The 25130-nt window shown below is 38.7% G+C and overlaps 1 protein-coding gene across 1 annotated transcript in view; it reads right to left on the reverse strand.

Moving 5' to 3' along the window:
* The window catches only part of LOC123516667 (dynein axonemal heavy chain 5-like), a gene marked incomplete at its 5' end in the record, with an annotated part of 331873 nt that overhangs the window by 124916 nt on the left and 181827 nt on the right, over positions 1-25130 (reverse strand). The window contains one exon of the mRNA XM_045276268.1: positions 23097-23195. Within this exon, the coding sequence (XP_045132203.1) occupies positions 23097-23195 (99 nt within the window). The remainder of the gene's footprint in view (positions 1-23096; positions 23196-25130) is intronic.

Here is a 25130-nt window from a genome sequence, read left to right on the forward strand (position 1 = left end):
GACCATGCAATATTAGAAATAGATATAGAAGAGGGAAAGGAAGATAGAGACGATTCATACAAAGGAGACCGATTAAATTACAGAAAGGCTGATATTGAGAATCTCAAGAACTATTTTAAAAACGTAGACTGAGAGGAGATGGAAAACTCAGAGACAATGCAAGACATATATAACTTATTTTTGGAAATATACAAAACAGGAGTGAGGGAATATGTCCCAAAATATAAACCGAAAGAAGAAGGAAAGAAAGATTGGTTTAATGCAAGGTGTGCCAAGGCAAAGGAGAAAAGAGATGGAGCATGGAAAAGGTGGAGGAGAAATAGGAATCCAGCAAATAAGGAAATCTTCAAAGCAGCAAGAAATTAATATGTTAAGGTGAGGAAGGAAGAGGAAAAGAACTTCAAAAAAGACATTGTCAAAAAATGTAAGGAGCAACCAAAATTGTTCTATAGATTCATAAATGGAAAAATTAGGCAAAAAGAAACAATAGAAAGGTTAAAAGGAGAGAACGGGATGGTGGAAGACCCAAAAAGTATGGCAGAACTATTAAATAAAAAATTCCAGGAGGTGTTTACTAAGGAATCCAAATTCGAGAGACCACAGAGTAATAGAGAGACAATCTATATGAAAGAGATTAAAGTAACCAAGCTTGAAATAAAAGAGTTAATGAAGAAACTGGATGAAGAGAAGGCAATGGGACCAGATGAAGTCTCAGGCAGAATACTGAAAGAATGTAGGGAAGAACTAGCAAGTCCCATATACAACATCATAAAATGCTCAATAGAAAATGGAACAGTACCAGTAGAATGGAAAAGAGCTGAGGTGGTTCCCATATATAAGAGCGGAAGGAAGGAAGAACCTTTAAATTACAGACCAGTACCACTAACTAGTGTAATACGCAAGATGTGTGAAAGAATAATAAAGAAACAATGGATTGAGTTCCTTGAAGACAACAAATTAATATCAAATAGCCAATTTGGTTTTAGAAAAAGATGGTCTTGTGTAACTAATTCATTGAGTTTCTATTCTAGAATAGTTGATAGAGTACAAGAAAGAGAGGGATGTGTTGACTGTATTTATTTGGATTTAAAAAAGGCGTTTGACAAAGTGCCACATGCAAGATTACTGTGGAAGTTAGAGGAGAAAGGTGGCTTAAAAGGAAGTACATTGAGATGGATAGAAAATTATTTGAGGGGGAGAGAAATAAGGACGGTAGTTAAAGATATGAAGTCAAAGTGGAGAGCAGTAGAAAGCAGAGTGCCACAGGGGTCAGTATTGGCACCAATACTTTTCCTCATTTATATTAACGACATGCCAGGAGTGAACAGCTACATAAATTTATTTGCGGATGATACGAAACTGTGCAGAGTTATAGAGCAAAAGGAGGATTGTGAAATACTGCAGGAAGACCTAAATAAGATCTGGGAATGGAGTAAGAAGTGGGAAATGGAATTCAATGTGAACAAAAGTCATGTCATGGAAATGGGAAAGAGTGAAAGACGACCTGTGGGAATCTATAAGATGGGAGATGGAGTAGAACTGGAGAAAGTCAAAAGGGAAAAGGACTTAGGAGTGACGATGGAAGAAAACAATCAACCAGTAAGCCATATTGATAGAATTTTTAGAGAAACATATAATTTGCTAAGGAATATTGGAGTAACATTTCACTACATCGACAAAGAAATGATGAAGAAATTGATAAGTACTATAATAAGACCCAGATTGGAATATGCAGGAATAGTGTGGACCCCTCATAAAAAGAAACATATAAGGAAATTGGAGAGGCTACAAAGAATAGCTACAAGAATGGTTCCAGAATTTGAAGGGATGACATATGAGGAGAGACTAAAGGCTATGGATCTACCAACTGGAACAAAGAAGGAGAGAGAGACCTGATACAAGTTTATAAATTGATCAATGGAATGGACCAAGTGGATAATGAGAAACTGATCCTGAAAGAAGAACATGACATCCGAAGCACAAGATCGCATAGTAAAAAGCTGAAAAAAGGAAGATGTCTGAGAGATATTAAAAAATATAGTTTCCCGCAGAGATGTGTTGAGATGTGGAACAGTTTAGATGAGGAAGTGGTGTCTGCAACGAGTGTGCACACTTTTAAAGTAAGATTGGATAAGTGTAGATATGGAGACGGGGCCACACAAGCATAAAGCCCAGGCCCTGTAAAACTACAACTAGGTAAATACACACACACACACACACACACACACACACACACACACACACACACACACACACACACACACACACACAGAAGAGAAAGGGGAGACCTGATAGCAATATACAGAGTGATGATTGGCATGGAAAAATGGATAGGAAGATCTGTGTATGTGGAATGAAAGAATGTCGAGAGGCATGGGAAAAACTAAAATGGCCACTTATAGGAGAGATGTGAAAATATAGCTTCATAGAAGGGTGGAAGCATGGAATAGTTTAGACGGAAGTGGTCAACAAGGAATATTCATGATTTTAAGAAAAGCTGGACATTAATAGATATGGAGACGGGACAACATGAGCATAGCTCTTTTCCCGTATGTTACAATTAGGTAAATACAATTAGGTAAATACACACACACACACACACACACACACACACACACAACACACACACACATGAAGAAGCATGGGGAGAGAGATTTCTTAATCTAATGATGGAAAATATGATGGAACAGAGGGTGAAGGAAAATACTAGATATAGAGGAGATGATGAACCGGCTAGACTGGATTTGGTGTTAACAAGAGAAGTGTACCTATGTGGAGATATACAATACAAGTGTCCTTTGGGAAAGAGTGATCATGTGGTTATGGAAATGCAGATAGCAACAACACAGCGAAGGAAGGACGAGACATACAGGAGTGGTAGATTGAATTATAGAAAGATGGACACAGAAAGTTTGAAAAATTATTTCAGAAAATTAGATTGGGAGGAGATGTTACAAATCAGAGAAGTGCAAAAGAAATATGAGATTTTTATGAAATATTATAAAGAAGGAGTTATGAAATTTGTACCAAAGTATAAACCAAGAGAGGAAGGAAGAAAGGATTGGTTTAATGCAACTTGTGTTAAGGCTAAGGAAAAGAGAGATGTGGCTTGGAAAAGATGGAAAAGAGCAGGAATATACTAAATAAGGAGAATTATAGAGTGGCAAGAAATGAGTATGTGAGGGTAAGGAGGAGGAAGAAAGAAAATTTGAAAAGATATTGTAGACAAGAGTAAGGAACATCCAAAATTGTTTTACAGGTTCATAAATGGTAAACTTAAAAGAGAGAGTCCATTGAAAGATTAAAAGGAGAGCAAGGGATAGTAGATGACCCTAAGAATATAGCGGAATTGCTAAATAATAGGTTTCAGCAAGTATTTACTGAAGAAACAATGTTTGTAAAGCCTCAGAATGTACAAGAAAATGTGCACATGGATGACATTAAGATACCTAAAAAGGAGTTATATAAAATGTTGGAGGAACTTAAAGATGATAAAGCGATGGGACCAGATGAAGTTTCAGGAAAATTATTGAAGGAGTGTAGAGAAGAATTGATTGATCCATTATATGATATTATAAGGTGCTCATTAGAAACAGGGGAAGTACCAGTAGAGTGGAAGAGAGCTGAAGTGGTGCCCATTTATAAGGGAGGCAGTAAGGAAGAGCCTCTTAACTATAGACCTGTGTCTCTAACAAGTGTGGTCGGTAAGATTTGTGAGAGGGTGATAAAGATTGGATACGGTTCCTGGAGGATCATAAGTTATTATCGGATCATCAATTTGGCTTCAGGAAAGGGAGGTCATGTGTAACAAATCTACTGAGCTTTTATTCAAGAGTGGTTGACAAAATACAGGATGGACTGTGTATATTTGGATTTAAAGAAAGCTTTTGACAAGGTACCTCACAAGAGACTGTTATGGAAAGTAGAGATTTATGGAGGACTGAAAGGAAAAGTGTTAAAGTGGATGGAAAACTACTTGAGATGGAGGGAGATGAGAACGGTAATAAGGGATGCAAGGTCGGACTGGTTGGTGGTGGAGAGTGGAGTCCCACAAGGCTCAGTGCTGGCACCAATACTTTTCCTGGTATATATAAATGACATGCCAGAGGGAGTAAACAGTTATATTAATTTGTTTGTGGATGATGCGAAGTTGTGTAGGTGTGTGAAGAGTGAAGAAGATTGTGAAATTTTACAGGCAGACCTGGATAAGATTTGGGAGTGGAGCAAGAGGTGGCAAATGGAATTTAATCTGAGCAAAAGTCATGTGATGGAGATGGGAAAGAGTGGAAGACGGCCAAGAGGGTCATATAAGATGGGTGAAGAAGTAGTGTTGAAAAAGGTGGAAAAGGAAAAGGATTTGGGAGTGATAATACAAGACCATGGGCAGTTTGAGGCTCATATTGATAAGATGTTTGGAGAAACGTATAATTTGATAAAAATATTGGATTAGCCTTCCATTATATGGATAAAGATATGATGAAGAAATTAATTAGTATGGTAATTAGACCAAGATTGGAATATGCTGGAGTGGTTTGGTCCCCTTATAAAAAGAAGCATATAAGGAAGTTGGAGAGATTGCAGAGAATGGCAACAAAAATGGTTCCGGAATTGGCAGAAATGACCTATGAGGAGAGATTAAAAGAAATGAATTTGCCTACCTTGGAACAAAGAAGAGAAAGAGGAGATTTAATACAGGTTTATAAACTGTTGAATGGACTGGATGAAGTGGATAATGAGCAAATGATGTTGAGAGAGGAAAACTTAAGTAGAACTACAAGATCGCATAGTAAAAAGATAGCCAAGGAATATGCTTGAAGGATGTGAAAAATATAGTTTCCCACAAAGATGTGTGGAGGTGTGGAATGGTTTGAGTGAGGAGGTGGTGTCAGCAAGGAGTGTGCATAGTTTTAAAGGAAAGTTGGATGTGTGTAGATATGGAGACGGGGCCACACGAGTATGATACCCAGGCCCTGTAAAATTACAACTAGGTGAATACAACTAGGTGAATACACACACACACACACACACACACACACACACACACACACACACACACACGGGACATCGTCGATGGCGGAGGTGGTCGCTGAGCTCCAGAGCAATCATCTATAATTCTACAGTTACCTAAGAGTAACCAAGGTGGGAAAGGAGCTGGTAATGTTTGTCCCGTCTCCATATAGTCATGTTAACTGTTGATTAGCAAAATAATGTCCAGTGAAGGTAAATATAAACTGTAGCCTGCGTTTGAGCCATCAGCTGGTTTGTTTACGTCTGCGCAACATGGCGGCCGTGAACTCGAAAGAGGAATCAGACTTCACAGGGTTTCAAGGAATAATGGAGAAGAGCGCTTATGTGAAGAAAATTCTGGAGTTAGAAGGTAAAATTGAAAACTGTTTGAAAAGTATGAGGGCCTGGAAACGAGTTATGACAATGTAAAGAGAGACTGTGCCGATATGAAGAAGGAAAATGCAGCACTGAAAGAGGAAGTTAAGCTAATTAAAGTGAATTGCGAAAATGTGGAGAATCTCTAGGAAAAGTGATGGAGAAGCAGGCTGAATGGAAAAAGTCAGGAAGTGGAAAGAAAGGAGGTAAATTACAAAGTTGCAAGTCTGGAAAAGGAAATCAAAGAGTCAGGGGAGAAAACTTTGGGCCTTGCTGAAATTATAGATCAACAGATCATAGAAGAGAAGATAGCTGAGAAAGTGGTGAAGGTTATTAAGTCAAATGAGACATTGGTGAGGGAAACTGTAGACAAAAAGAGATGTGTGGTGATATTTGGTGTGGAGGAGGATAAGACACCGAGTAAAATGGAGAGAGAGAAAACATAAAAAGGTGATAAATAATATCATTAATGTGGTGCAAGAGGAGGAAAAGACCTAGTACAAGAAATAGAGGACTTCCATAGAATTGGAAAGTTCACAAGAGAAGGTATGAGGCCAATAAGAATCAAACTTAAGTCACAAAAGGATGTAGATGAATTGGTGGAGAAGTCATGGAGGCTAGCCCAGCAGGAAACAACAAGGAAGATTTGGTTGAGAAGAGATCTCGGTGAAAAGGAAAGAGAAATGTTAAATGAGTTGAGAAAGGAGGCTTTGAAAAAAATGAAGAGAGGACAGAAGAGGAGAAGAAAGAGTTTTTCTGGAGAATCTTGGATATGAGACTGAGGAAGTGGTTCATAACCCAGAAAAGTACAGCAAGAAAGGACTAAAGAAACTTACATATGAGCGAAATGTAATGTATTCCAACATAAATGGAGTGATATCGGGATTTTAGAACTCAACGATTACTTGAGGGACAAGAACCCAGATATTGTGGGTCTTACTGAAACAAAACTGAGAGAGGAGAAGACCTGATGAAGGTTGGAGAAGGGAAATATAACGTTTGGAAAAGAAATAGAGTAGGTAAGATGGGAGGAGGAGTGATGTTGCTGGTTAAAAAGATATAAAGGTGGATCAAGTGAAAAAGGTATGGGAAAGGCAGAAGTGCTAAAGATCAGAGCAGAAACTAATGAAGGAAAAAGAGGCACTACATAGTGGTGTACGTACCACCTAAGACAAATGCATGGTCAGTACAGGAATATGAAGAAATGATAAGTGATACAGGAACATGTCTGGAAGAAATGTTGGGTGGCTGTGAACGAACTATAATGATGGGAGATTTTAATTGTAAAGAGGTGTGTTGGGAGGACTGGTCAATGGAAGGATCAGAGACAACATGGGGAAATACACTATTGACACTGGCAATGGAAAATGTGTTAACTCAGTGGGTCAAAGAAGATACTAGGTTTGGAGGAGAGGGAGCATCGTCAAGACTGGACTTGGTCTTTAGTACAGAGCCAATGGTCATTGAGGAGATGAGGGTGGAGTGCCCTTTAGCAAAGAGTGATCATGCAGTTTTGGAGTTCAAGGTGATAGACGAAGAGAAATCTAGAAGAAATGAAGAATATAAAGTGGGAAGATGGAATTATGCCAAGACAGATTTTGGAAACCTAAAGAAATTCTTTCAAGAGACAAATTGGATGAAATTCAAGAGTGCTAAGGAGCAAATGAAAAGTGGAAGGAATTTATAAAAATATACAAAGAAGGTGAGAAAAATTTGTACCAATAAGACAACATAGAGAAGTTGGAAAGCAGGACTGGTTTAACGATAGATGTGAAAAGGCTAGAACAAGAAAAGAGGATGCATGGAAGAGGTGGAGAAGGAAAAGACGGATTAAGCAGTGGGAAAGTTACAAAAGAGCAAGAAATGAATATGTGTTGATTAGAAGAGAAGAAAGAAAGAAACAAGAAAAGGATATAATTGATAAATGTAAAGACCAACCAAGGCTTTTTTACAGACATGTGAACAACAACATCAAAAATAGAGAAAGTATTGAAAGTTTAGAAGTAAATGGAGTATGCAGTGAAGATCCCAGGAAATGGCAGAGGCTATGAATGGATGCTTTCGGAAGGTATTCACAAAGGAGACTGCTTTTGACAAACCACTGGTAATGGAACAGAAAGGGATTATGAAGGAGTTTCAAGTAACGGTGGAGGAGATCAAGAACATGATGGGGAGTTTAGAAGTGAGAAAAGCTGTGGGACCTGATGGGGTATCAGGATGGATTTTAAGAGAATGCAGGAGCAATTGGCAGAAAAAGTTTGTGAAGTAATTGATGCCTCATTAAGGGAAGGTGTAGTGCCCCAAGACTGGAAAAGAGCTAACATTGTCCCAATCTATAAATCAGGTAACAAGAGAGACCCATTGAACTATAGACCAGTGTCACTTACAAGTGTGGTAGCTAAGATGTGTGAGAGGGTGGTGAAGACTAGATGGACAGACTTCTTGGAGAAAATGACATACTTTGTGAGTGTCAATTTGGTTTTAGAAAAGGGCGTTCATGCACGACAAACCTGATATGTTACTATTCGAGGGTGATAGATGTAATACAGGAAAGAGATGGTTGGGCTGATGGAATATATCTGGATTTAAAAAAGGCCTTTGATAAGGTACCACACCAGAGACTGATCTGGAAACTTGAAATGGTAGGAGGAGTGCATGGCAGTTTACTAAAATGGATGGAAGACTTTTGGTAGGAAGAGAAATGAGAACAATAATTAAGGACAGACCATCAGAATGGGGATTGGTGGAGAGTGGAGTTCCACAGGGATCAGTGTTGGCACCAGTAATGTTCGCAGTCTACATAAATGACATGGTGGATGGGGTGTCCAGTTATGTGAGCCTATTTGCAGACGATGCAAAATTGTTAAGAAAAGTGAGATGTGACAAAGATTGCGAACTACTCCAGGAAGACTTGGACAGAATATGGAAATGGAGCTGTACATGGCAAATGGAGTTCAACACGACAAAATGCAAGAAAATAGAGTTTGGCAAGAGTGAAAGAAGAATCAGGAGTATGTACAAGATAGGAAATGAAGACATAAAACCAGTCATGAAGAAAAGACCTTGGGGTGACAATTACCAATGACCTATCGCCAGAGAGACATATAAACAAAATAATTGGAGAAGTATTGAACTTATTGAGGAACATAAGAGTGGCGTTCGATATCTAGATGAAGAAATGATGAAGAAAATAATTACTGCAATGATAAGACCGAGGCTTGAATATGCAACAATACAGTGGGCTCGAACTTAAAGAAACACATAAGGAAACTAGAGAAAGTACAGAGGGCTGCAACAAAATGGTGCCTGACTTAAGAGATTTGACTTATGAAGACAGACTGAAAAGAATGCAACTTCCAACCCTGGAAAACAGAAGAGAAAGGGGAGACCTGATAGCAATATACAGAGTGATGATTGGCATGGAAAAATGGATAGGGAAGATCTGTGTATGTGGAATGGAAGAATGTCGAGAGGGCATGGGAAAAACTAAAATGGCCACTTATAGGAGAGATGTGAAAAATATAGCTTCCTCATAGAAGGGTGGAAGCATGGAATAGTTTAGACGTGGAAGTGGTCAACGCAAGGAATATTCATGATTTTAAGAAAAAGCTGGACATTAATAGATATGGAGACGGGACAACACGAGCATAGCTCTTTTCCGTATGTTACAATTAGGTAAATACAATACACACACACACACACACACACACACACACACACACACACACACACACACACACACACACAGTAGCTAAGATGTGTGAGAGGGTGGTGAAGAATAGATGGACAGACTTCTTGGAGAAAAATGACATACTTTGTGAGTGTCAATTTGGTTTTAGAAAAGGGCGTTCATGCACGACAAACCTGATATGTTACTATTCGAGGGTGATAGATGTAATACAGGAAAGAGATGGTTGGGCTGATGGAATATATCTGGATTTAAAAAAGGCCTTTGATAAGGTACCACACCGGAGACTGATCTGGAAACTTGAAATGGTAGGAGGAATGCATGGCAGTTTACTAAAATGGATGGAAGACTTTTTGGTAGGAAGAGAAATGAGAACAATAATTAAGGACAGACCATCAGAATGGGGCTTGGTAGAGAGTGGAGTTCCACAGGGATCAGTGTTGGCACCAGTAATGGTCTACATAAATGACATGGTGGATGGGGTGTCCAGTTATGTGAGCCTATTTGCAGACGATGCAAAATTGTTAAGAAAAGTGAGATGTGACAAAGATTGCGAACTACTCCAGGAAGACTTGGACAGAATATGGAAATGGAGCTGTACATGGCAAATGGAGTTCAACACGACAAAATGCAAGAAATTAGAGTTTGGCAAGAGTGAAAGAAGAATCAGGAGTATGTACAAGATAGGAAATGAAGACATAAAAGCCAGTCATGAAGAAAAAGACCTTGGGGTGACAATTACCATTGACCTATCGCCAGAGAGACATATAAACAAAATAATTGGAGAAGTATTGAACTTATTGAGGAACATAAGAGTGGCGTTCATATATTTAGATGAAGAAATGATGAAGAAAATAATTACTGCAATGATAAGACCAAGGCTTGAATATGCAACAATACAGTGGGCTCCAAACTTAAAGAAACACATAAGGAAACTAGAGAAAGTACAGAGGGCTGCAACAAAATGGTGCCTGACTTAAGAGATTTGACTTATGAAGACAGACTGAACAGAATGCAACTTCCGACCCTGGAAAACAGAAGAGAAAGGGGAGACCTGATAGCAATATACAGAGTGATGATTGGCATGGAAAAAATGGATAGGGAAGATCTGTGTATGTGGAATGAAAGAATGTCGAGAGGGCATGGGAAAAACTAAAATGGCCACTTATAGGAGAGATGTGAAAAAATATAGCTTCCCTCATAGAAGGGTGGAAGCATGGAATAGTTTAGACGTGGAAGTGGTCAATGCAAGGAATATTCATGATTTTAAGAAAAAGCTGGACATTGGTAGATATGGAGACGGGACAGTACGAGCATAGCTCTTTTCCCGTATGTTACAATTAGGTAAATACAATTAGGTAAATACACACACACACACACCTGGAAACTTAAAGATTATGAGGAAACCAAAACAATTTATATAAGAAGAAACATGACACAGGATGAAAGAATAAAAATGTAAGAGCTTGTAACTGAAGTGAGAGAGAAGAATGAGGAAAGAACCGAGGAGGAAAAGACCAAGTTTTTTTGGGGATGAGAAATGGGAGGCCGAAGAAGTGTTGGATAAAAGAGACGGAATAGACAGTACACAGACTGAAACATGGAAGAAAGAGATTAGGAATGGAATTCAAGTGACATACACGAATATAGATGGATTTCTGTCTAAAAAGCTAGAATGTATGGATTACCTAAGAAACAGTGAACCGGACATAATGTGTGTGGTGGAAACAAAGTTAAGGCCCAAAATAAAGCTAGATTGGTTTGATGTAAAACACTACAAAGTATGGAGAAATGATAGAAAGAATAAAGGAGGTGGTGGTATAATGGTTTTACTAAAAGATCTGATAATGAAGGAGGTGAACTTTAGTAAGGGAAATGAGGAAGTGATAAGTATGCTTATAACAGATGGTAAGAGGGACATTAATATTATAATAGTATAAATACCACCCAGAACCAGTGCTTGGAATTATGAACAGTATCAAGAGGTGATGAGAAATACTCTAGACAGAATAAAACAGGAACTCACCAGAAAGGATAGAGTGATGATAGTCGGGGACTTTAACTGTAAGAAAATAGTGTGGGAAGACTATGAAGTGGTGAATGGTGGTGAGTGGGCAGAGGAATTGTTAAACATAGCAACAAATAACTTGATGACACAGTGGGTGAGATCACCAACAAGGTGCAGGGGACAGGATGTTGCAGCGAGGTTGGATTTGGTATTCACCAGGGGCATCTCCCTAAAAGAGGAAATTGAACATGAATGTCCCTTGGGGAAACGCGACCATGATGTCCTAAGATTTGAGCTGGATACAGAATTAAGCACGGAAAAGAGTGTGGAGTACAAGGAGGAAATATTAAATTATGTCAGGGCAAATTAAAACCATATAAGAGAGTTCTTTAATGAAATTGACTGGTCTGTGGTGTACCAGGAAGTGGATATGCAATTGAAATATGATAAATTTATGGATTTATATAACTGTGCTGTGAAGAAGTTTGTGCCATATCACAGAATGAGGACTTTAAATAATAAGCAGTGGTTTAATGGAAATTGTGAAGAAGCAAAAAAGAAACAAAGAAAAGCATGGAAGAAACTTAAGAAAAACAGTGAAGTATTATCAAGAGAAGTCTACAAAACAGCAAGGAATAGATATGTTGAAATAAGAACAGCACAAAAGGAATATGAACAGAGAGTGGTGGAAAACTGTGATAGTGAGCCTAAAATGTTTTACAAATTCATAAATGGAAAATTAAATAAAAGGGAAGCAATAGAAAAAGTAAAAGTTGGGGAAGAAGTATATGAGGATGCTAGAGATATAGCTGAAATATTGAACGACAACTTTTGCAAAGTGTTTACAAAGGAGGAGCATTTTACAGGAGAAAGGCCTACGGAAATAAAGCAAATGCACATCATGGTTACTAAAGAAGATATAAGGAAAATTATAAGTAACTTGGATATTAATAAATCAATGGGGCCTGATGGCATATCTGGGAGGTTGCTGAAAGAATGTAAAGATCAATTGTTGAACCCCATATTTGATATTGTGGAAACCTCCATACGAACAGGAATAGTCCCGAAAGAGTGGAAAAGAGCTGACATTGTGCCTATATATAAGAATGGTAGTAGAATGGAATCGTTAAATTACAGACCAGTATCGTTGACTAGTATATTGTGCAAGGTATGTGAAGAAGTAATTAAAGGAAAGTGGAGTGAGTATCTAGAAAGTGAAAGCATCCTGAGTGAAAGGCAGTTTGGTTTCAGAAAAGGAAGATCGTGCATTTCCAATTTATTATGTTTTTATTCAAGAGTGTTACGTTCACCGGTTAAACTGGTAAGATTGGTATCGGAGAGCCGGTGAACAATAACAATAAAAAAAAAAAAAAAAAAACACTGCAGGTTCAACTGGTGAGGAAATGCAAAGGGGGCACTTTAAAAAGCTATTCTAATAACCCATAATGATATTGACACACATAGATATAACATGAAACATGAAACACAGATATATAACATGAAACACAGGAAAATGACATACACATATACATATAACACAGTAATAAATACAACAATAAATCCCAACTTAATACCTAACAATAATCCTAATCCTATATAGAGGCAATGTCGAAAACACGGACGAGGGGAAGTGATACTTATGCGGTGTCGCAGTGGTGAAGTGCTGGGTGATGGTTGATCCCACGGTAGACCCAAGAGGCGTTGTGTTCACTGGTTGAGGCTTGGACCTCAACTTACTTTCCAGAAAGCCAAGAGCTGGCTCAACACTTTTGGTTGAGTCAAATGGGGCCGCGTGAATCCAACTTCGGGACAGTAGTGGGGCTTCATGAAACGGTGACGTGGAGGGTTCATGAAACGGTGGCGTGGAAGGTTCACGAGACGGTGATGTGGAAGGGGAGGCGGAGAGGTGGCGAACGAGGTAACAAGCAGAGGAGGTGATGGTAGTAGAGTATGTTACGGGCGAGCCGTAACATTTCCTCCCCCCTAAGACCTCTGTAATGGGCTCATGAAGGAGGTGAGACGGGAGATCTTGATAAGGCGTCAGCGATGATGTTGTCCACCCCCTTGATATGGTGGAATTCCAAGTTGAAGGGTTGAGTTAACAAGGCCCACCTAAGAATGCGTTGGTTCCGGTTCTTCATGGCGTGAAGGAAGGCCAGAGGATTGTGATCGGTGAAGACCTTCGTAGTTTGAGGACCAGGATGAAGGTAGCACTCAAAACGTTGGAGCGCCAGGACGAGTGCCAGAGCCTCCTTCTCGATGGTGGAGTAGTTGAGTTGATGTTTCTTCAGCTTGGCGGAGTGATAGGCGATGGGATGGAGGATGCCGCTTGTGGGGTCCGTTTGTAGTAGGACAGTACCCACTCCAACTCCACTCGCGTCCACTTGTAGATGGAAGGGGCGGGAGTGATCCGGCGTCCAGACCACTGGTTTCTTGTTCTCAAATGTGTTAGGTTTAGGAGCCACAAAAGAAAGTTGACGTTGAGATGCTTTGCAATTTGGGTGTCTACATTTTTGGATCGTGTGTCCTGGTTTCTTACAGTATGTACACCAGGGGGAATAATATGCATTTGGCGAGGATCCAGTCGGCTTACCACCCGCGCCCCCAAAACCTTCCCCCAAAGGAGGACCTAACATTAGATAGTGAACCACGACCTCTACTATCCAGGGATCCCATCAACAAAGCAAACGCATCAGCCACTTTAGCGGCAGACATAAGATCACTCTCTCCCCGTTCTTCCACATGCCTCAGAATATTAAAGGGTAACTTGTTCTTCCATTCTTCCAGGACCATTAGATTGAGCAACTCCGAAAAGGTGGTAATGTTAAGGGCGGCTAACCATTTCTTAAATTGTCTTAGTTTCTCACTAGCGAATTCAATATAGGTGTGAGAGTCTGGTTTTTACATACTTTCGGAATTGTTGTCTGTATCCATCAGAAGTGATAGAGTAGGCGTCTAGAATGTTACCTTTAATCTCTTCATATTCTACCTCATCACTAAGGCCGTTGTATACCCTATAAGCTTTTCCTACTAGCTTAGGGACAAGGAGAGACACCCACTGATCCTTGGGCCATTTATTCCTATTAGCAATGCTCTCAAAAGCGCGAAATGACCCGTCAACATCAGATTCATCAAAAGGGGAACTAGCGGAGCAGCTATAGCAGAATTAAAGCTTGCTAACTTTTTCTTTATATCTATTTCTTCCCCTCTAAACTTAGCATCATTTTGTAGGGCTAACTCCTGAATTTCTAACTCTTTCTCCTGCCTTCTAAGTTGTAACTGAAATTCTCTCTCTTTTTTTTTCCGTAGTTCTCTCTCTTTATCTTTATCTTCTTTTTCTGCCTATAGTTGCATTTGTTTTTCATGCATCCGGTATTCTAGTTTAAGCTTCTCAATTTCCCACTGACTTATCCTACTCTTATCCTGTTCTTCCTGTGGACTGTGTATTATAGTCCTTGTAGAGGCTGACATGGGAGTTAACTCTTCTATGGCATTTCCTAGCAACTGACCTTCTTGCACTAGATGTTCAACAACTACATTCTTAATGACCTCTTTAGTCATCTGAGACGTGATGGGAACATCAAAATGTTTAGCGATGGCTTTGCATTGGACCTTCTTGATATTAGCATCTTTAAGTTGTTCCAGAGAAGGGTCGGCACAAAAATCTTCAACGTTAAACTGACCGGAAGCCATATTAAATAGATGTTAAACCACAACAAAAAAAAAATGATAAGCGAATTACTTAAGTGAAGAACTTGGCAGAGGCAGACGTGGAAGGGGAGGCAGAGAGGTGGCGAACGAGGTAACAAGCGGAGGAGGTGATGGTAGTAGAGTATGTTACGGGCGAGCCGTAACAAGAGTGACTGACATACTACAACACAGAGGGGGATGGGTGGATGCTATTTACCTGGACTTGAGAAAGGCCTTTGATAAAGTGCCACACAATAGACTGATGTGGAAACTAAAGAAGATTGGAGGAGTAAGTGATAAACTAGCAAAATGGATGGAAAATTACTTAGTGGGAAGAGAAATGCAAACAGTGGTGAAAGGAAAGAAGTCAGAGTGGAAAAAGGTAACCAGTGGAGTTCCACAAGGGTCAGCGCTTGGTCCCATCATGTTTTTTATTTATGTTAATGATATGCCAGTAGGAAAAGACAGTTACATGAATATGTTTGCGGATGATACTAAAATTATGAGGAGAGTAAAGATCTTGATAAAATATATGAGTGGAGTAAAGAGTGGCAGATGGAATTTAATATAAACAAGAGCCATGTTATGAAAATGGGAAGAAGTAGATACAGACCAAACAAGGATTACAGACTGGGAGATGAGAAAATTGAAAAAGACCAATGAGGAGAAGGACTTAGGAGTAACCATGCAAAACACTCTGTCACCAGAGAAACACATAAACAAGATATTTGGGAAAACATATACACTTAAACCTCAGCTATTGCGCCCAATTGGGGCCGAAATAGCCGCGCCATAGCCGAAAACGCGATAGCCGAATTGAACAACTCAGAGACTGTGTTTCATCTTGGCAGGAAGGCGGCTTTGGCCAATGAGCACTCAGATATCCCATGACGTCATGGCTAGGCTTGCGATAGCAGGCATCTGAGGTCGCGATAATGAAATCTTAGCAGCTTTTCAGCGATGCGTGATAGCAATAAAATGCGATAGCTGAAGTCGCAATAGCCGAGGGTTGACTGTAATATGCTTCAAAATATTGGTCTTGCATTCCAGTACCTAGATGAAGGAATGATGAAGAATATACTATGCACTTTAATAAAGACCCCAGTTAGAATATGCAGCTTGCGTCTGGTCACCACACATGAAAAAAAAATGTGAAAAAGGTGGAAAGGGTACAGAGGCTGGCAACAAGGATGGTACCAGGATTCAAGGAGTTAGACTATGAGAAAAGACTGAGGGAACTGGGGCTGACCACATTAGATGAGAGAAGAACAAGGGGTGACATGATAACTATGTATAAATTGGTGAACAAGATTGACATATAAGACAGAGAATTGATAAAGGTGACCACAAGCAATCATCTCCGAGGACATGGAAAAAAAACTAATAAAAGACATCTGTTTAAATGACGTGATAAAGTACAGTTTCCCGCATCACAGTATTGATAAGTGGAATAAACTAAGCAGTGATGTCGTTGATGCGGTGTGTGTCAATCAGATGAAAGAGAGATATGACAGGAGTAGTCAAGGAAACAGGACATAGAGAGCTTAGCTCGGGCCCTGTAATACACAAATAGGTAAATAGGTAAATACACACATACTGTCGGCCGAAGCAAGCGGACGCAAGACCAGAGCTCCGGTGTGATACACTGCCAATTCTGGAGAGGAAACCAGCAGACCTGGTGATGTTACAGGGGGGCAGGGGGCTAGCTTACTGGTCCTGTCTCCAAAGAGTTATTGAATTTGCTTAAATTTTGAGGTTGAAAGAAGTATGGAGGAGGATGACGCCACGGATGGCATGGTTGGCGCTGCCTGATATGTAAACGAAATACTGGGAGAGAGACCTAGGCCCTAGGGGAACTAGAAGTGAGATTATAGAAACACCCCTAGGATTGAGAGAGCTTGGTGACTGGAGTTTTCGGGCTTTAAATAGGATAGAGTTAACATGAGAAGGATCATCATTATGGATAAGGAACTTAAAGCCTTGAAGGAAATGGTTGCCATCATATTCGAAAAGCAGGACCAGCTGATTACGGAGAATCTAGAACTGAGAGAGAGATGTTTAAACTTAGAAAGTACTGTTAAAATGAACCATGAGATGAAAAAAAAGCTCTAGAGGAAATAAAAGGGGAGGATAGTGCCCTAAAGGGCAAATGTACGAATTATGAAGCTGCATTACAAGGGCTGCAGGAAAAGCTGAACTCCAATTAAGAGACAGGCAAAGAGATGAGCAAAAGGAAACTGGAAGAATGGACAAACGTTTGGAAAAAGGAACGAGAAGAAGAAAAAGTAAATTTCGCTGAAGTAGTTAAGCAACAAATAAAGGAGAAAACTAAGGACACAGTTATACAGGTGATAAAAAAAAAAGAAGAATTAGTGAGAGATACGGTGGACAAAAAGAAGTGTATGGTTATTTATGGACTCGAAGAAAAAAAGAACCCAATGAAATTTGTGAGGGAGAAGAAGGAGAAAGAAATGGTTAAGGAAATTATCTCCGTAGTGCAAAATAAAGAACAGAGTCTTGATAAAGAAATAAAAGAAATATATAGACTAGGTAAATATAGTGAGGGAACCAAAAGACCTCTAAAAGTCAAAATGAGATCGCAAGTAGGGATAGAAGAAATATTAGCTAGGACTGGAAAGCTGGCTGAATAGGCAGAATATAAGCATATCTGGATAAAGAGAGCAAGATGAACCAGGTAGAAAGGGAAAAAGAGAGAGAACTGAGGAGTGAAGCTAAGGAAAAAAACCAAGGAAAGACTGAGAACAAAAAGAAGTTTTACTGGAGAGTGCTAGACATGAGACTGAGAAAATGGTATATTTGGGAAGGAGAAGGAAAGCATTAAGAGTCATGTATACAAACATAGATGGGTTTATATCAGGAAGTTTGGAAGTGAGAGATTATATATTGGAAAAAGGGCCAGATGTGGTATGTATGACAGAAACAAAGTTAAGTGAAGATGTCCAAGTGCATCTTAAAGAGCAAGGATACAATGTTTGGAAGAGAGACAGAAAAGGAAAAGCAGGAGAAGGAGTATTGAACATGACTCGAGAGAATATATATGTGGAAGAGATACAGTCCGGAGATGGACTGGCAGAGGTTTTAAGTATAACAATAAAGACCAATGTGAGGGAAAAAAGGACTATCATAGTTGCATATGTATCACCAAAGACTAATACATGGAGGCTTGATGTACATAAGGAAATGCAAAAGGAAGTACAAGTAACTCTTGATTTACGCGTGTTTGATTTACATGTTTTTGTTATAACGTGACCGAAAAAATATTATAATTAATTTAATTTGCACGATCGATTTGCTTATACGCGATTTGGCCCAACCACATTTTCAAACTGAGCACCAGATGCAATTTCAAACTGCACGCCAGAGAGTTCTGCAGCTGGCCGATAGGTGGGAGCTCCGGGGCCAGATCCAAGAAGTAGGTTGCTGTCTATGTTGGTACAGATAACCTCCTTAGCAACCTCCTGCTCACATACCAACCTTCGTAAAATACCATCCACAAAGATTTGTTGCTGTTGGTGGGTGGAGGTTGGTAGCCCACCTAAAAGTGCTCATTGGCTCCCAGAAGCTGAATTCAAGAAACTTTAACAATGCCAGAGCAACCTCCTGCCGCTAAATGGGATCCATGAATGCTTGGAGGGATGGTGACAAGGTTGTTATTAGGTTGCTCTCAGGTTGCTGGAAACACCACCTCTTGACGTGGTGTTACTGTCTTATATATGCATTTGTGTTAACAAAACAACATTTCTATTAGCTTTTTACAAACCTTGCTCCCAAGAAAGGATTGTTTTGTAATGCATAAAACGAAATCTTAAATGGAATACCAAAAAATAAAGCAGAGATGAGATTGGCAACAGACGAGGCGGAGACTCGCGACGACTCTGGCGCTTCTTCTTCTTGTGACCCTTATGGCTTGCATGTTGCTTTCACCACGATATTTATGTTTCCACTCCTCTATTGCCTGCTATAATGGATATCATATCTTAGTGTTCATATACACTCATGCCATAAGGATAACCTCGACTCCGTGGCACTGAGTGATAGTGAATTACTAATGAAATACTGCTTCCCTCGGCATGAATTACTTGCTTTGGAACTTCATCTGGAAGTGTTGAAGTCAGTGACTCAGTGGGGCATGCAATTTTCATTCATACCCAGATTTTGCTTCACTTACTGACTATATGCACACCAAAGCAAACTATTGTTACATAAATGGATGGGTTTTCAACGCTGCCAATACCAACCCATTCTAACTCTCCCTAATTTTAATGTTTCCATTTGTCAGCACCCAATTTAACCTCCCTAACCTTAACACTTCTATTTGACAGCAATGTTGAAATAAAACATATTTAAGCAGTTATGTCAAGAAATAGAATAATACCCATACAAAACATACATAATGTTTAAAAAAAGTGAAGAAAAAGATTCTTGTTTTTTTTTTTTCTTTTAACTCAGTAATGTCCAAAACATTAGATAAATTCCACGTGCAATTTGGTCAAGATGAAACAATAAGCAAACAGCTCACTGTGTTTGCTACCATATACGTATAAGCAAATATTAAAAACATAAGAAAACATAAATATTATGGTGAAAGCAACACACAAGCTAAAAGGTTCACAAGAAGAAGAAAAAGCGGCCGAGTCGCAGTGAGTCTCTGCCTAGTCTGTGGCCAATCTCATCTCTGCTTAATTTTTTGATATTCCATGTAAGATTTCACTTTATGCATTACAAAACAATCCTCTCTTGGGGCAAGGTATGTAAAAAGCTAACAGAAATGTTGTTTTGTGAATATAAATGCATATATAACCTAGAGAGATGGTGTTCCCAGCAACCTGAGAGCAACCTGATAGCAACCTCGTTACCATCCCTCCAAGCGTTCATGGATGCCATTTCATGGCAGGAGGTTGCTCTGACGTTAAAGTTTCTTGGATCCAGCTCCTGCTCTTCTCATTCCTCATTTGCAGTCTGCCAGCACTGAGTACAGACAGAATCTCTTCAATCTGCCTATAATTCACCAAGATGGCCCCAAAACGTCCTTAATCTTCTTCTGCATGTGGGGTTATTTTTGATAAGTGGATTTTTTATAAACTGGTAAAGCTCAGAGGAAGATGGTGACTGACTGTGATGTGAGTGGTGAAGGCAGTGACGCAATGAGTGTTGTGTTTATGTATTCTTTGTTTTGTTGTTTTCTCTTATTATTTTTTGCTTTCTCTTATCATTTCTTGCTTTTCTCTTTACTTTAAATACACTTCTAGTACTTAGAACGGTAAATAATAAAAACTTGTTAATTTAGCCAAATAAATAAAGTATTTTGTACCAATTTTTTTTAACCACATCCCACATCCCCCCTATTATCTATTGTTTCTTATGAGAATTACATGTTTGTTTTATGCGAATTTTGATATATGCGATGCCTCTTGGAATGCATCTATCGCATAAATCAAGAGTTACCAGTATATAAATGGCAAAATGACAAACAGAGACCATTACTAAGTTGATTAAGGGGAATATGATATACGAAACATTGGAAGAATTGAGTGAACTTATGAATGAGAGCTTTAAATCAGTATCTAATGAAGAGGGAGAGTTTATAAAGCCAATCAACCCAGCGGCACAGGAAGGATTAAGAGACATTGTGGTAAGACAACAGAAAATTAAAGAATTGTTAGAAAAGGTGGATGTGAGGAAGGCAATGGGACCAGATGGAGTGTCAGGATGGACACTAAGGGAATGCAGTGAGCAACTGGTAGAACCAATTTGCGATGTAATTAACAACTCTTTAAGGGTAGGGAAGGTACCAAAGAAATGGAAAAGAGCTAATATAGTCCCATTATACAAAGGAGAAAAATGACTCAGCCCCTAAATTATAGACCAGTGTCACTAACTAGTGTGGTGGGTAAGATCTGTGAAATTGTTATCAAAGAAATATGGTTGGAATATCTGGAGAGAAATTAAATCACTGATAACTCCCAATTTAGTTTTAGAAAAGGAGTAATAGATGAAGTACAAGGAAGAGACGGATAGGTGGATGCAGTGTATCTAGATATTAAAAAAGGCTTTTGACAGAGTACCACACAGAAGACTTCTATGGAAAATAGAACACATGGGTGGAATTAAGGGAAATATCATAAATTTGATGACAGATTACTTAACAGATAGAGAAATGAGGACAGTGATAAGAGATACACCATCAAGTTGGAGCACTGTTACCAGTGGTGTACCACAGGGTTCAGTGTTGGCACCAATAATGTTCCAAATATAAGTCATCGATATACAAGAGGGTTTGAATAACTACATAAATTTGTTTGCAGATGATGCCAAGCTTTTGAAAATTATAAAAAAACAAAATGATTGTATGGAATTACAGAAAGATATATTGATAAGATCTGGAGATGGAGCTAGAAGTGGAAATTAGAATCTAATACTAAGAAATACCATGTAATGGAAATGGGTAAAAGTAATAGAAGACCTACATTGGAATATAAAATGGGAGAAGGGATTATAATGAAAAGAATAGAAGAGAAAGACCTGGGAGTGATTATACAAGACATCCTGAATCCAGAAAGATATATAAATGGATTATTTGTTTCAACATACAAGACACTAACGAACATCAGGGTAGCATTCAATTATATGGATAAAAGTATGATGAAAAAGATATTAACCACTATGATAAGACCTAGACTAGAATATGCAGCAGTGGTATGGTCACCATATAGGCAGAAAGATATCAAGAAACTAGAAAGGATACAAAGGGCTGCTACAAAGATGGTCCCTGAAATAAAAGATCTTCCCTATGAAGAAACACTGAAGGATAGACAGGAAAGAGGAGACCTAATAATGATGGATAAGTTAGTAAACCGTATGGAGAAGATAGATAGACAAGACCTGGTAACACTGATAGAGCAGAGAAACAGACAAACAAGAGGACATTCCAAGAAAATCATGAAAAGTCAGTGTCATAGGAATAGCAAGAAGTTCAGTTTTCCACATAGGACAGTAGACATCTAGAATGGATTAAGTGAAGAGATTGTAACAGCAGAAAGTGTGCACAAATTTAAGGAAGTTAGATAAATGCAGATATGGAAACAGGTCACTAGGAACCTTGCTCAAACCCTGTAACATACAACTAGGTAAATACACACACATGCATACACACACACACAAACACACACACACAAGAATGGTTCCAAAATTTGAAGGGATGACATATGGGGAGAGACTAAAGGCTATGGATCTATCAACCCTGGAACAGAGAAGGGGGAGAGGGGATCTGATACAAGTTTACAAATTGATCAACGGAATCGACCAAGTGGATAATGAGAAACTGATCCTGAGAGAAGAATATGACATTCGAAGCACAAGATCGCATAGTAAAAAGCTGAGAAAAGGAAGATGTCTGAGAGATATTAAAAAATAAAGTTTCCCGCAAAGATGTGTTGAGACGTGGAACAGCTTGAGTGAAAAAGTGGTGTCAGCAACGAGTGTGCATAGTTTTAAAGAAAAATTTGTTAAGTGTAGATATGGAGACGGGGCCACACGAACGTAAAGCCCAGGCCCTGTAAAACTACAACTAGGTAAATACAACTAGGTAAAATACATTTACACACTGCATGGCATGACTTACGTCTCTCTTATGGTCCTGTATAACAACCATTTTATCTATCACTGACTGCACCTTCAGCATCCTAACTGACATGGAAGACACAGCCTTGTTCTTAGACATCACAGTAAAATTACAAATGGCACAATAAGGGCCACACCGTGAAGGAAAGCTAAGGGAGACACTTCTAAGTGCTTAACAAGTGACCTGTGTAAACACTGATCTTGGTGGTGGTGGCCCAGTAGTACTGCAGCACACACCCATTTCACATCTAAAACAGCTTGGACAGCTTTTATACGACTCAGATGATGAAAGAGATATTAGTTTTTTTTTTTTTTTTCCTGTATATAAACCAAATGACTGAAAATTACTCAATTAAAGGACAAAAATGCTTGTTGGTGCACTCAGGAAACAATGTAAAAAAAATCTAGAAAGTGTCTGACTTACCTAATATCCAGTATATTCAAGTCTGACTTAACCTGGACTTACTGTATATCAGGATTAAATATCATAAGGGAGAGGCAAATCCTAATGGTTATGAAAATTTAATTCCTTGCCAATAACTTAATTCCAGTCAAGAGCTTTAATTTGGTATGTTTTCATGAGACTGCATACATGGATAATAAAGTAAGGTGCAAATCAACATAAAATCTGTATTTACCAATCCTACTGCTCATACAGATATATCGTAATGTACATGGTATACTCACCGGTTGTATTTCTTCAGTGTCTGGGTCATGATTCCGTCGGTTGTGGTGGTGTTGTGGCACTGTTTCATCAGGCAGCAGGCCTTCCAGCACCTTGCTTGCCTGCACACACACAAATACAAGCATGCATGAGACATCTGTTACAGACTTGCATACCTGCCACTCCCTGCTCAGTGACATGTAAATATACAATAGAAAGAAACACTTTTCTGCAACAATTCATATATAGTGGTAGTAATCACCTTAATGAAAGGCTAGTATGACATTAGAAGCTATATTCTTGATAAAAAAAAGCCATTTGATGATCTCTTAGACTAAAATCAATGAAGGTCCTAATTCTAGCAATGAATTAGGGACCTCATTTTCATGACACTTGTCCCAGTTATGTATTTAGTACTAGTGCTCAATGCAATGTTCCTGAAGACATGCCAAAATGCACAGTTTTGTGAGATAGAACTTTCGTGGCATACATTTTAATGTTCAATTGTAGTCTCTCTCCTAATTAATTTCTTTTAATCCACTGCATCATTATCTAAAGTTCATTACAGATGCTGGCTTCAAACTCCCATTCTTCTTAACCTATATTTTGGCCATGCACAAGACTACATGTGTGTGGTCTCAAGCTCATCTAATCTTTTTAAACTAGGATTCAAAGTGACCTTTTCTACCAAGTGAGAACAACTGAAGCACAACAGAATAGGCTCTGTTTGATCAGGTCATCTTTGGATACAAGTTTAATGAGGTAGGATGAGGTTATGAGCCATTATAGCACCTTAAGAATTGCACACAATCTTGGAATGCATCCAGTAACATGCCCTGACACCATAACAAATGCTGCAAACACTATCTTTCTGTCACTATCAACACCCATAACCTGACTGGCAAGGCCTGATTGGTTCAAACACCATTCTTTCCCATTTCATCCCAACTTTCTCTCAAACTCTAATATCACAAGTCATATTCCAATTCCTGCATTCAAATGAAAGATTTGTGGTGAAAACTTTCCAAGTGTGAAGGAATACATGTTAGAATTCCAAATTAAAAGTAACAAGTTATCAATGAGAATTCTGAACACATGATGCTAGAATACAAAACTTACAAGCCAATTTCAACTGCAGGGATTGTTATATCTAATTAAGAATATTATGGGATTGTTATCTCTAATTAAGAATATTATTATCTTCTTTAACCACAACACCTTTACTTCAAGACCAGTGCATAGTATGCCTGAGTTTTATGTGAAGTCTCAAAACGGTCAATGCATACACAAGTTTCTTGAGTAAAGGTATCTATGATTATTATAAACGGAAGATAACTGCTTTGTTATGTGTGATGGGAGAGCTGGAGCCACAGTGATGACCGTGAGAGAGAGAGAGAGAGAGAGAGAGAGAGAGAGAGAGAGAGAGAGAGAGAGAGAGAGAGAGAGAGAGAGAGAGAGAGAGAGAGAGAGAGAGAGAGTACTACTTTCTATAAGATAGGATGGAAGCAATGCTTCCAATGATTCACAGATGATGGCTGAGCATTGTTGAGCCCTACAAATATGAATTACACAGGCAACACTTGGATTACAACACCCAGTACAAAAATGCAAAAAGAAAAAATAATAAAAACATACCAATATCCTGCCACAGCAAACAACAAACAACAATCACATTCCATGCAAGCATTACAGCTGCATTCCATCCAATCAATGCCTAATGCTAAGATGACCAAACAATACTAGTGTTAAGATAAATGGCAACGTCAAGTTTTAGTCATTACATTCAGCATACAATATATATATATATATATATATATATATATATATATATATATATATATATATATATATATATATATATATGTGTGTGTGTGTGTGTGTGTGTGTGTGTGTGTGTGTGTGTGTGTGTGTGTGTGTGTGTGTGTGTGTGTGTGTGTGTGTGTGTGTGTGTGTGTTAATAAATCATATAAGTGTGTGTGTGTGTATATATATATATATATATATATATATATATATATATATATATATATATATATATATATATATATATATATATA

The sequence above is a fragment of the Portunus trituberculatus genome, chromosome 41 (assembly GCF_017591435.1).
Source record: "Portunus trituberculatus isolate SZX2019 chromosome 41, ASM1759143v1, whole genome shotgun sequence".
In the NCBI taxonomy this organism is placed as follows: Eukaryota; Metazoa; Arthropoda; class Malacostraca; order Decapoda; family Portunidae; genus Portunus; species Portunus trituberculatus.